General features: G+C 27.7%; 3 protein-coding genes and 1 pseudogene across 10 annotated transcripts; 3 read left to right on the top strand and 1 right to left on the bottom strand.

Annotated features, from left to right (window-relative positions):
• Positions 1–1038: 1038 nt before the first annotated feature.
• On the top strand, positions 1039–9610 carry LOC145191424 (uncharacterized). 7 transcript variants are annotated; one of them, XM_090075549.1, is made up of 4 exons: positions 1039–1062; positions 8302–8777; positions 8883–8945; positions 9253–9610. In XM_090075549.1, the coding sequence occupies exons 2-4, from the start codon at positions 8306–8308 to the stop codon at positions 9360–9362; spliced, it is 645 nt and encodes a 214-aa protein (XP_089931675.1). In that variant the 5' UTR covers positions 1039–1062; positions 8302–8305; the 3' UTR covers positions 9363–9610. The 7 variants fall into 7 exon arrangements, with proteins under 7 accessions (XP_089931675.1, XP_089931672.1, XP_089931669.1 ...); XM_090075546.1 differs by lacking the exon at positions 1039–1062 and adding an exon at positions 7318–7391; XM_090075543.1 differs by lacking the exon at positions 1039–1062 and adding an exon at positions 7773–7878.
• LOC149876302 (putative cytidine deaminase) lies at positions 2361–3354 on the bottom strand. Its single transcript, XM_090075550.1, has one exon. It carries the CDS (start codon positions 3065–3067, stop codon positions 2624–2626), a length of 444 nt encoding a protein of 147 aa, XP_089931676.1. The 5' UTR covers positions 3068–3354; the 3' UTR covers positions 2361–2623.
• Positions 3491–5177, top strand: LOC149876301 (ARL14 effector protein-like; annotated as a pseudogene). Its single transcript, XR_016448811.1, has 2 exons — positions 3491–4594; positions 4712–5177. The product of XR_016448811.1 is annotated as an ARL14 effector protein-like (transcript).
• On the top strand, positions 5356–6894 carry LOC149876300 (uncharacterized). Its single transcript, XM_090075541.1, has one exon. It carries the CDS (start codon positions 5356–5358, stop codon positions 6703–6705), a length of 1350 nt encoding a protein of 449 aa, XP_089931667.1. The 3' UTR covers positions 6706–6894.
• Positions 9611–13644: the final 4034 nt, after the last annotated feature.

The following is a 13644-nucleotide window of genomic DNA, read 5'->3' as shown; positions in this document are numbered from 1 at the left end:
TCATTTTGGTACTCATGCCAAAATTTAGTGAATATAGCACTTATAAAATATCTGCAGATAACAAAATAGGTTGTTGCTAAGCAAAATAAAGGTATCCATAGCAACGAAATAAAAAAATATTACCTTCATAAAAAGCACAGACATCATATTAGTACTCATACTAATTTTAGTGAATATAGCTCTAATATTAAATTAGTTACGAATTTTGTCCAGTAAAAGTGAATTCTGGCCCACTGTGCCATGGTTGATGTCTATATTGCGGTGATTAACGACGATTAATAATCCACCGGCACCGAGCAACGCTTTCAAATTAAAAACCAACAAGCCTTGACCGTCCGCCGAATTTGCTGATTGAATAGACGCAGTTGTGAAAGACTGCATCTTGAAAGAATTTACAACTTTAGAACCTTCACTTAAATCAATTAAAATTATAATTCTAGTAACTTTATGATTCACCATACTTTTAAAGTAAAAATATGCACAATCCTATTTAGCTCACCTAATTTATTATCAAAAATTTTAACAAGTTTTAAAAGGAGAGTTCAGCCAGTGCTTCATTATTTGGTTTTAGACTCGACTTTTAAAAAATAGATTCAACTTTATCACTTCACTTTCTAAGCTAAATTACTTTATCACCAAATGTTGTAATAAGACGTAAGGGGGTTCTTTAATTTTCAAAATGAATGTAAATATTAAATTGCTTATTATTACACCAACATCCGAAAACTGTTTTCTTAACGAAAAGTGATGGGGGTGTTGCATTTTACAAAACCATACGTAAATCTATTAAAAATTATTCTTAAAGGAGTTTGCAGTAAATACTGTATGATTTATTTAATTATAGCTATGTTTCATTTTCAAAATGAATGTGGAACATTTTTTTAGGATAGTATTTATATTAAAATTGGGCATTCATATTTTAATTTTTTAAATCTAAAGAAAATCTATATAACCTAAATTTAATATAACCACTCAGTACTATAACAAAAGTATCAAATTATTGTAAGGTGGTGGTAAATAAGATTGTTTACAAGAAAAGATGACTGGAAATATCATGTTATGGTATTTATCTCTTTATATATATATATATATATTTAAAATTACACATCAACATAAGAGGGAATTTTTTAAAATTGATTTTATACCAAATAGTTGTTTACTTCCACATTTCAAATCTAAAAACAAAAAGAATTTATCTTTCTTTTTTCTGACTTTTTGCCATTTTAAGTTTCATCTGGGTCACTGTAAGCTAAATGGAAAACAATTGATCCAACAAAAAAGGGTCTGCATTGCTTGGTAATAGTTTTATGATTTGTTTCTTAAAAATATAGTGTTTTTTGATTTAATTTGAACTGATTTTTCCAATACATTCCATATTGAAATCAAGATGACAGTCAAGTCAACAAAAAATTCTTTTGTTTTATTTTAATTTATTATTTTTAGTTGAATTTAATTGCTATTTTATATTTTAAAGTGTTCTTAAAGCTCAAATTGATAAAAAAACACTTTAGAAAATAATTTTTTTCTATATAACAAAAGCTCCAATTCTCATGTTTCATGCAACTTTATGCAGCAGGATAACTAGGTGAGATATCTTTGAAACTTTTGTTGCATGAGTTGAAAATTGTTGTAAGGTTTGTGCATTCTTAACCATGGGACAATATTTATGGATATGAAAATAGGAATTAAGTTAATAGTTTAAAAATCTAACTCTCAAGAATAAAATCAACTGCCTTTTACTAAAGCAAGCTCAACCGGTTAGTAAATCTATCACTAATGTTATTGAAATTTTTCATCAACCTAAGATAAAAATTTTGATATTTTTAAACATGAAAAATAAACTAAATGATGTAGGGATGGATGTTGACATAAAAAAAAAAAGAAAGAAGAAGATAAAAAAGCAAATTCTTTGTCAAAATTTAATACACTACAAGAGAACAGAAAATCCAAAAATGAAAACAAAAAATATTCAAAACATTATTTTTTAAATAAAGAATCTGAATCTATATTTGTTATTTTTAATCTTGAATTTTAATACCACATACATTTATAAAACTTTAATACTATTATACAACAAAATTAATTAAAAATTTCAAAAAAGTAACTTTTAGAAAAACCGTAACTTAACCAATAATAAGATACATCTATATAAATATAAATATATATCTATACCTATATTTATATCTATATTTATTTATATGCGCAATACCTATATTGTATACCTATTTCTTTTTTTTTTTTTTTTATACATACATACATACATACATGTATATATAAATATATATATATATATATATATATATATATATATATATATATATATATATATATATATATATATATATATATATATAAACACACAAATTACACACATGAAAACACACATTTATATTACAAATTTTTAATATCTATATATATTTATATTTAATAAATTTATATATAATCTGCTTATAGAAAATTCAAGTTTATATAAACACACAGAGCATACACAAACATACACACAGATGTATATATATATATATATGTGTGTGTGTGTGTGCTCAAAAAAATTTTCAGATCATAATCTTTTTATTGATCAACAAATAGGAAACACCAAGAATATTGAGAAATAGTCTAATAGGTTTCAAAAATTTTCTGCGGGAACCCCCTGGCCTTTTAATAAATCTTCTTTTAAAAATGAAAAGGGTAGAAGCGTATTGAGAGTTGTTACAGTGTGATTTTTATCATCAGATGTTAAAAATACTTCTACATCACCAAACTCTGACATGAACTGACGGCATGCACCACATGGATAAGTAAAAGTATCTTTGACATCTGTAGAGACAGCACAGGCCCTAAAAGAAGTATAACCTTCACTGACTGCTTTGACATAGGCTGTTCTTTCAGCACATATCGATAAGCCATAGCTAACGTTTTCAACATTACAGCCAGTGAAAATTTTTCCACATGAAGTATATAAAGCAGCACCTACTCGAAATTTACTATACGGTGAATATGAAAACTCTTTGGCTTTAATACATGACTCAAGTAAGTTTGAAATCTCTTTTTCTGTTAATGGTGAAGACATAATTTTAACCGAAGATGAAGTTTAAAACCGCACAAAAGGTGAGAGCTTTTTCCTGTGTAATAATTCTCAAAAGTTTAAATTGTGATTGCGTCATTTTAGAGGAGTGTAAAGAAAATCATCAATTCTACGGTAAACGATTTTCATAAAGTTAAAACCGTGTACTTCATACATTATAAATATCAATAACCACTTAATTTACAGACTGGCCAGGTATTGAATATATCTTAAAAATGAATTTAAAATCGTACATTAATTGTTTGATTACTTAAAACTCTTTCGACGTTTTCAATTAATGTGTTAACCATTGCTTAAAACTCAAAAAAAATATATGATTACGTCATAAAATAAATGTTGATGATGCTATGGACGGTAATCACAATTCTTACAAAACAAATGACGTTAGGGTAATTCCATGTCAAAACAACAAGTCGAGATAACCCACCATCTCAGAAATACTTGATTTTTGGCACAAATGTATTTAATACCGTCGTTAGGAATAATCAAAAATAATTTGGAGCCAATTTCATTATTTTGAGAGTTATGGGTCTTTGAAGTTTGAGATTTTTTACATTTTTTTTATTCTCCGCGCTCTTAGCAACGTCTATAGCAACACTTAAATGTTAAAGTATGCACAGTTACATTAACTATATGTTTACAAATTTTAATAGGCATAGAAACTTTTGAAGAAAGAAGTCAAAAATCATTACTTAAAGTTATTAGATCTTATATTTGAATAAAAACTTTAAGATGAAAACCGGGTTTTTATCAATAATTTTTCAGTAAACATGTATAGTTTAAGATTAATTGCAGAAAAGGTATTGATCTATTCATTTTAAATCTTTACAATAATAGTTTATATATAAATACCTGTAAGAGTCAAAAATTATTTCACTGTTTTTTAATGCACATATCTATTTTATTATTGTTTTATTTTTGCAATTTTATTTTTGCATTTTTATTTACCGTTTTGGTTATAATCTCCATAGAGAGATTATAACTAAAACAAATTCTCACAAAAAAATTATAATTTCTCACATAAGTATTATTATATATAATACTCAAATGTTAGAACCATTTGCTCCATTTAATTAGTTAGACAAGAAACCAGAAATTCATTTTTATTTTGAAAATAAATAAGTGTAACAGCTATGATTACACTTATTTATTTTAAAATAAAGTTTTGATTATAATACTCATGTTAGAAATTATTATTTATTTAATGTTGGTTTTAGAAAAATAAAATATTGAAATTAAATATTTTGATAATGGCTGGAACATCACAATGCTCTCTTGGATTGATTTTAAAATCAAATTGTCACAAGTTAACATATACAAACCACATTGGAATAATATTTTTTAAAGATTTAGCTCCAGATGAGCAAAATTTAGTTGCGCTGAGGTCTGGTGTTTCTCCTGATTTGATTATTGACTTATGTTTTCATCATCAAAAGTTCTATCTTGAGAAGTTCCCTGTGTTTCAGAATAAATGCTGTGATCCACTGTTAGTTCACAAAAGACCGTGCAAAGGTTAGTAAAGCTTGTCATAAAGTTTTTTATAAATGTTACTTTGTCATAATTTTAAGGTCTTTATGTTTGTTAATACTAGGCATATTTTATTTTATGAAGTTATATTTTTTAATTTAGCATCTCTCAGAGTAGTCACGTTAAGAACCATAGCTTTAAACAACAGGTTCAATATTGTACCTGGTCAAAAAATTTGTACAAATTGCTTAGTCAAATTAAAAGCTTCCACTGAAATTAATACTGATAACATTGATATTTCTGATGATTACACAAATGAAAGTATAAATAAAGAAAATGTATTTCACGTTCAACAAGAAGCTGATATAAATAAAAATAGACAAGAACTTTCGGATTGTCTCAGTATAATTGGCGTGTCACCAGTCAAGCTTCATGGACAGCCATTTGCGAATCGTATGAGTATTGGGAAAAAAAAAATTAAAACTATTACAACAGTTTTCAAAGAAAAGTTATCAAGTTCTTTAAAAATTCCATTGGCAGAAGTTGAAGTTTTTGATAATGAATATATTCTTGATTTAAAAAAAAAAGTTGTTCAGTTCGAAAATATGTTAGTTTTGATAAAAGATAAACTTGAAAAATGCTGTTCATTTAGGGACAAAATTCAAATATTGACTTTGTGCCCATAAGAATGGTCAATTGAAGCAGCTAGTGAGTATTTTGGTGTTTCAAAGTATCTAATAATAAAATCTAGATCTTTAGCAAAGAAGGAAGGAATTCTTGCAGTTCCACAAACTAAGCGAGGTAAAATGCTCCCTGATCAAATAAATACTTTAGTAAAAAATTTTTATGAAGATGATGAAAACTCTCGCCAGATGCCTGGTCAAAAGGATTTTGTAAGTGTTAGTTGGAAACTCCATATGCAAAAGCGACTACTTTTATCAAGCTTAAAAGAGTTATTTGTTTCATTTAAAGTTCGATATCCACATGTAAAGTTAGGTTTTTCCAAGTTTTGTGTTTTAAGACCTAAATGGTGTGTTTTGCCAAACTCATCAGGAACCCATTCTGTGTGCATTTGTATCTACCATCAAAACATGAAGTTAATTCTCCTACCCGTTAAAATTGATTACCATGAACTATATAAATTTATTGTTTGTGATATGCAAAACAAAGAATGCATGTTACATCGATGTACACAATGTCCAAAAAATACATCTAAATTAGAAGAAAAGCTATTCGAACTAATAGGACAGTTTGAGGAAGAAGATACTATCGAATTTAACCAATGGGTTACTACTGATAGATCAGATTTAGTTATACAGCTTGTAAGCATACCAGATTTTGTAAATATGGTGATGGAAAAACTAGTCAAGCTAACAGCACATTCTAAATATTTAAAAAATCTTAAAGAAGAACTGCCATCAAATAGTGCAATAGTTCTAGGAGATTTTGCAGAAAACTATAGTTTTGTTGTGCAGGATGAAGTACAAGGTTTTCATTGGAATAATCTTCAGTGCACACTTCATCCAGTAGTTGTGTACTATAAAGAAAATCAAGTGTTGCAATCCACTTCATATTGCATTATATCAGATGATAACAATCATGATGTACCAATGGTTTACGAGATACAAAAATCAATTATCAATAATCTAAAGCAAAAGATACCCAGCATTGTAAATGTGATCTACTTTTCTGATGGCTGTTCATCTCAATATAAAAACTGCAAAAATATTTTTAATCTATGTCAGCATAAATCAGACTTTGGAATAGATGCAAAATGGGTTTTCTTTGCAACCAGCCATGGAAAGCAACCTTGTGATGGTATAGGAGGAACAGTTAAACGGCTTGTAGCTAATGCTAGTTTGCAGAGAGTTTCTACAAATCAAATATTAAACTCACGTGATATGTTTACATATTGCACTAACAACATCAAAGGTATAAACTTTATTTATATTTCAAGTGAAAGTTTGATAGAAACAAGATTATTACAATCTGAACGATTTAAAAATGTAAAAACAATACCAGGAACAAGAGACTTTCATGAATTTATTCCTGTATGTCAAAATGAAGTTAAGATGAAATACTGCAGTGATGACACTATCCCTATCTTGACTTACAAGTTTAAAAATTGTGAGATGCAAAGTGATGTGCAAAGTTGATGTGGGATTTAAATTTATGCACCAACATGGCCCTTGAATCTTAAAAAACATTTGCTTGCTTCCTTTTATCAATTATTTCTTAGAATTGACAGTTTGCATATGTCTATGATATGTATATGACAATATTTTTTCATTTGTTAACAAATATTACCTAATTTTGTTTTATTTTACAGTCCAAAGAAAAACAAAGGAATATGTGAAGAAGTTCACTGATTTGAATATAAATTTGTCAATTCATAAAAACATGGAATTCAAAGAATTAATGTGTTTTGATATTTAAAATTGAGTTTATTTACGGACATGAATACTATTCATAGACATGTATGTCATGAATATTGCATTTTTATACCTAAGTGAAAATACCTCTTATTTTTGACTAGCTCTGAGTGAAAATGCCTGTTTTTAATATTTAAGTATTTTTAATTGAGTTTATTACATATGCATATTGTAGTTTTACACATAAGTAAGAACTCTTACTTTCTGGTTGTGCCTAAACATAAATACCTATCAATTTTCTGTCTCATTCTCAATATTCTTTCAATCAAAAATAAAAATTAAATTTTTTAGATTAGTGAGTCGAAAAACAACTCAATTTTTTTTTTTTTTTTTTAGGTATTTATATATACTTTAAGAATATGAAGTTTGGAAATATATAGATCATAACCTTTTCTGTAATTCCTCTTATAGTAAGCCTGTTTACTTTTAAATTTTATTAAAAATGCCAGTTTACTCTTTTTGATTTATTAATAAATATAAAAAATTATTATTTCTTAGTATAATTTTATGGTTTAGCATCTAATAATATGTGGAAAATTTCAAATTATGAAATAATATAGTTAAGGTAACAACGTATGTATTGACATTTTCTTGTTACTAAGGACGTTGCTAGGGGCGCATGATAAGTAAAAATGTTACAAAGTTTTGAATTTTAAACGAGCATAACTTTTAAAATATTCCGATTTGTTTAAAACAACTTTGTGGAATTCTTTTTAGCCTAGTTAAGTATCTTTGTTGAAAGAATTAAGTCATTTAGAGATAGTGGGTTATTTTTTTGAAATTTTGTTGTTGTTTTGACACGGAATTACCCGTTATCAAAGTTCAAACAAAACTTTGGCATTAAGTTATATTTGGCTTTAAGCTCTATTTGCATCACAAATGAAATTACGTCATAAAGTAAATGCTTAATGATTTATTTATACATTCTATTGAATATTTTTACCTTTAACTATAGAAGTAAAAGTGGATGTCTCTTACCAATTGCGTTGAAACTATTGTTAAGTACTGTAGATATTTGAGTTTATTTAATATTGAGTGTTAAACAAAGTTAATGAAAAAAAAGTAAGGATAGGTTAGAACAGATATATATATATATATATATATATATATATATATATATATATATATATATATATAATGTTTTATTTGATAAATCCAAAATTAATCATTTTTGTAACAGATTTTTTGTAAATTTTTGTTAAAAAACTATATTGATTCATTGACATTTCATGATAAATGCAACAATCTTTCTGTTAAGAATAAAAATAAATATTAAAGATTTTAAAAAAATAAATATTTTTTTGATGTTTTTTTTTTTAGGTAAATGGAAACCCTGGTACAGGAGAGTGTTGATGATGATACCTTTGTTAGCATTGATCTAAGTGATGAAAATAAGTGTGAAATATGTAATCAAATAACAAATGAGCAGATTTTTCCCGTAGTTTTAAATGATGAATTTACATTGTTCGAAGGATCTCATTCAAAACATTTCGGACATATTACAATGGCTCATCAATTTTGTTTAAACAAATGGGCTGAAATTATTGAGCGTAACTTGAAAGTTGCAAAGAAGAATTCTCTTTTGTCTCAACAGTATGAAAAAAGGACTTGCAATCAAAATGCTCTATACAAAAAGAAAGAAAGTATCCAAGTTATAAATAAAGAAATTGAAAATAGAATTCACAACCAATTTCAAATTATTAAAAACCAAGATATTTTACTCTCTAAAAACACTGATGAGTATTTAATAAATGAATTTAAAAGTAAAAAGTATTGGAACAAGTATAAAAAGGAATGTAAGTTGTTGCTGTTTTTTTTAGTTTTCCTTTTTTCTTCCATATTTTGTTCTTCTAAAAATGCTTTTTTATTTTGTTATTTTGTAATAAAAGTATTGTTTTTAGTAATGCTTATGAGTTGTACTGAGCTTAAAGATATCCAAGAAGAACTCACTTGTCTAGTAAAAGGTAAGACTTCATTTTATCATAATTTTATTATACTTTACTTAAATACTTAAGAATATTAGATGGGCAGAAAAGATAACTTTATAAGGAAAGCATTCCTTTCCAGAATACGATTGTTATTTATGTGTATATTTTAAACGAAGGTTTATAGTTAATAGTTTAATTGTACCAAAAATTAATTAGTTAAAGGTAACATTCCTTTAATTAAAATTATTTAGTTAAAATTGAGATTGGTTTGGTTATGTGAAGTTTATAATAATAATCATTTATACTAGTTTATGGTTAATGGTTTTTTTTTCTTCCATTTAAGAATCTTCAAACATGCTTGTGAATCATTTGCAACAAAAAGACAAACTCACTCAAGAAATAGCCTGTCAATATAATCTTATCTCTCAACTAGTAAGCTTAAGAAAAAGATAGTAAACTGTCTTTTATTTCATTTTTTTTTGTTGTAGAATTTTTCTGTTGAATATTTTATGACCAAAGTCTGACTTTTTTCACTTGAAGCTTTTTCATTAAAGATCAAAAATTGATATGTTGAATAAAGTAAAACTTAAAAACTAAATTTTTGTAATTTTTTGCATCTTTTTTTTTTTTTGCTTAATATTTAGATGCAATTTTTTACTTAAGGTATTTTTCTTTTTTTAATTTACTAGGTAATATTATTACTTTGTTGTTTTTCTTGATTGCTCAAACATCCCCTTTTTCGTACCTCTCAGTCTCATTTCAATACATAGTTAATCAAAAGCTTTTCAAATAATCTCTTAGAAAGTAAAAAAAAAAAAAAAAAAAATACATAAGAAATATATATGTATGATTGTCTAGGTATAGAAATATGTGTGTGTGTTTAAGGATGTCAAATAAAGTTATGGTTGTTTTATGGTTTTAAATAAAATTGCAAACAAAGAAAAATTTCTACATATCAAATGTAATGTTACTTTTATGGCTAATTCATCATTCATACTTAAAATTTTAATCAAAATAGAAATCAAATTAATGAAAAATTTTTCTTTTTCAGACAAATAATTGATAATAAAGGTAATAATGCTTTTGTTAGGTTTTGTATTCGAATTGTATTTAAAATACCTAGCAAATCTCTATCTCATAATGAAATGTCTTGCATAGGTACCTCTATGTCTCTGTTACTTTCAAAAAGGTTCCAGAATGATTTTACGCAGTAGTGACACAATTATGAATAAACCAGCATGTTCCTTTGGTAATTAGTTTGAGAGGCATAACAGTTCTAATTAAAAATTTGACAATAAAAAATCTTTCATTTTTAACAATTAATTTTTCATGATCAAATCCTTTGTGACAAGACATTTTATTTGAAATAGCACATAATGACCCTCTTACAATAGCCCATGGCTTTACTAAAACGGGCTTATTCACCATAGATAGACCTTCAGCTCTTAACATGAAATCTTTACCACCTGTAGACATTGTGGGGTGTCTCATTTTCAACTTTGCAATGTTAATAAAGCATCTAACAATGAATCAAACAATGAATCAAACAATATCTTGTACTTTAAGAACTCTACCAAACTTTAATGAAAGTCATTTTTTTTAAAAAAAAATCTTTTGTCAGCACTTTTGTCCACAAATTTCAGTTTTATTTTTATATTATAATAAGACAAAGTTTTATATATATATATATATATATATATATATATATATATATATATATATATATATATATATATATATATATATATATATATATATATTAGGGCCCTGCGAATCGCGAATCAAATGTCGCTTCGATTCGAGATTTGATTCGAAAAAAATGATTCGAATTTTTCGAATCATTTTTTTATTTAAATTACTTTATGCTTTCATACAAACGGCGTTAAAAAGTTTTCAAAATATCAATATTTATGTGATCAGAAAATTCAGTGGTAGAGTAATTTTGGAACGTAAACATACTTTTCATTAAAATTAATTGTCGATTAGGGATTTAAACAGAGCGGAACGCAAATTAGTAACGCAAAAGTTAGTTTTTATTTTTTGCGTCGTTAATGTTTGACTTCGCTTTCACTAAAGTAATTTTAAATTCGATACTTTTTGTTTGTGCTACATCAAGCTATTTTCGCATCAAGCTATAAAATGACTTCTAAAATATTGGCAGTTAAAGAATTCTTTGAAAAAAAAAGAAGTATTCTGGCAATGCAAACAAGAAAATTGCAATAAAAAGTATTCTGTTCAGAATACTGGAACTTTATCTCATCTATGGAACCTTTTAAAACGTGACCATAAAAAACTACACGTAGAAGCAACAAAAAAGCGCACATCTGCTACTAAAAGAAAAAAAAAATTCCGATAACACAATCGAGCAATCATCAAGTTCCTCGTTAAATTCGTATTTTATTCGACCTCCAATAGATACAGTTATTAAAAAAAAACTACGACCGTGCAGTGCTTAGATTTGTAATTGAAGATGGAAGATCATTTGAGACAACTTCTGGATCTGGCTTTATTAATCTGTGCTCAGTGCTTACTCAAGGGCAATATCATCCACCACACCCGACCACTTTATCTCGAAATTTAGGTGACATGGTCGATGATTTATATATTAACTTCTAACAAAGTATAAAAAGCCAGTTAATCTCCAAACCTAGCATCACTTTTGATCACTTTAAAGCCGACAATGGCGATAACTTTCTTGTTTCTACTTGCCACTTTATTTTATCACCTTGGGTTTTAGAACCATGCTGTTTATCAGTTGTAAATCTGGAAGTAATAAATGCTTGACACAAAGCTACTTCCACTGAAGAAATTTTAAGAAACGTGCTGTCAAAATTTGACTTGACTTCAGACAATATTTTCCGAGCTACAACCGATACTACTCCTAGTATGCCATGCACACTTAAACTTCTTGGGATTGATTGGCTAGGCTGTTGTGCTCATAAACTCCAACTTTGTGTGAAATCAGCTATACACAACCAACCAATTCTTGTTACATTAATTAGCAAGGCTCATAAAATAGTAGGATTTTTTCACTCATCATCAGTTGGACAGGCAGCTCTCAAAAAGTATTAGATTTCTCAAGGAAAACCTAAGTCAAAGCCTCCAATGGATGTGGAAACGCGCTTTAACAGCACTTCTAACTTATTGGGATGGATTGAAAAATTATCTTCGCTTGATGGATAAAAGAGGGATGGGTAAATTTGTTGACGATCTTATTACGCAGTTGGAAATGGGGTTTGATTTAAGTGAAGACGTTTTTCTTACCGCTACTTTCTTAGACCCTCGATTTAAATCAGAAATATTTACTTTGGCAGAGAAACAAATCGTAAAATCTTATCTAATGACATCTGAAAAAAAACACGATTTAAATATTACTATGATTCCCGCTGAAATTCAACTCGAAGTAGCAAATTTGTCATCTGAAGCAAATGGAATTTTTGATAAAATGTTTGAACATATCACTAAAAATCGTACTCTACCAGAGAAATGGACTTTAGATCAGCAATTACATTTTGAAACTACTACATACATCGAAGAGAAAACGTTGGGACGTTCAGATTGTTCTATTCTCTACTGGAAAAACAAACGTAACATTTTCCCTTTATTATCAAAAGTTGCAACTGATTTTCTTGCTGTTCAAGCTACAAATTGTTCGTCTAAAAGAGTTAACTCTGTGGGAGGAGGAGTGATCGACAGTAAACGCAATAGTCTTTCCGAGCAAAATGCGCAACGGTTAATTTGGGCTAGAAGTAACAAAAAGAGTTTGTTCAAATAGCATTCAAGTTTTGTAATATTTTGTATAGTATACATAAAAATAAAGATAAAAAACTTAAATTTCTTTCAACTAGTGATTCGATTCGATTCGCGAATCAAGACCTGCTTCGATTCGAGATTCGATTCGAAACTAAAAATGCCGATTTGCAGGGCTCTAATATATATATTTAAACACACATAGGCGTCGGCTTTTGATTTTGGCCAAGGGGGCGAATGGAAATGCTAGGAGGCAGAAATTCCCCCCCCCCCCCCCCTCCTCCTTCCCTTCCCTTCCCTTCCCTTCCCTTATTCTAATGGATAACTCCTAACTTCAATAAGAACACAAGGGGCTATTATCTATTTGAAATGAAATAAAAAGTTGAAAATAAATGAGAAAGGTACTCGGTAAGGTACACATATTTTTTCAAAATATAAATTGAAATTTTAAAGAACTTAATAAAAGACGTTCCTACATGAATAATTAAAATGTGGTATTTTTTATAAACTTATGAACTTGTAATTTTTAAAGCAAGAATATTGCTTCGATTGGTTTTTTTTTTTTTACAAATTCATTACCAATCTTCCCCGTATCCAGAATATCCAGTTCTTCATTGTGCAAATTGATAATGGAAAAGTGATTTAAACTTTTCTGAGTCATTTCATTTCTTAAATCTCTCTTCATTCTTCTTAACATAGAGAATGATTGGTCTGTAGTACATGTTGTTGTTGAAACTGTCATAATTAAGTGCATGAATTTTTTTAGCTCTGTTTGATGGACAAACATTTAAATGTCCTTGAAAGATGCTACTTTTAAATTTTGGCTTCAATTATGTCATGAAACATATCTCCATGCAATTTAAGTCGATCTATATTTAGATTAGAAAAGACTCTGTGTTCAATTACGACAATTGGGACTCAAAGGTAAACCTTAATGCTAGGCCGCTTAGAACAAAACCAATAGCTTCCTTGTTGACTTTATTGT

The sequence above is a fragment of the Hydra viridissima genome, unplaced genomic scaffold (assembly GCF_058129835.1).
Source record: "Hydra viridissima isolate aposymbiotic clone 2 unplaced genomic scaffold, HvirCarnegie_v1 scaffold_22, whole genome shotgun sequence".
Lineage (NCBI taxonomy): Eukaryota > Metazoa > Cnidaria > Hydrozoa > Anthoathecata > Hydridae > Hydra > Hydra viridissima.
Note: the sequence above shows the minus strand (reverse complement) of the source record. Positions and strands in the feature narration are given on the sequence as shown.

Excerpts from the sequence above, each read along its gene's own strand:
- LOC149876300 (XM_090075541.1), top strand. The coding sequence starts at position 5,356 with ATGCTCCCTGATCAAATAAATACTTTAGTAAAAAATTTTTATGAAGAT.
- LOC149876302 (XM_090075550.1), bottom strand. The coding sequence starts at position 3,067 with ATGTCTTCACCATTAACAGAAAAAGAGATTTCAAACTTACTTGAGTCA.
- LOC145191424 (XM_090075549.1), top strand. The coding sequence starts at position 8,306 with ATGGAAACCCTGGTACAGGAGAGTGTTGATGATGATACCTTTGTTAGC. Across the intron at positions 8,778-8,882 it reads GAACAAGTATAAAAAGGAAT|TAATGCTTATGAGTTGTACT; the intron begins GTAAGTTGTTGC and ends TATTGTTTTTAG. Across the intron at positions 8,946-9,252 it reads ACTCACTTGTCTAGTAAAAG|AATCTTCAAACATGCTTGTG; the intron begins GTAAGACTTCAT and ends CTTCCATTTAAG.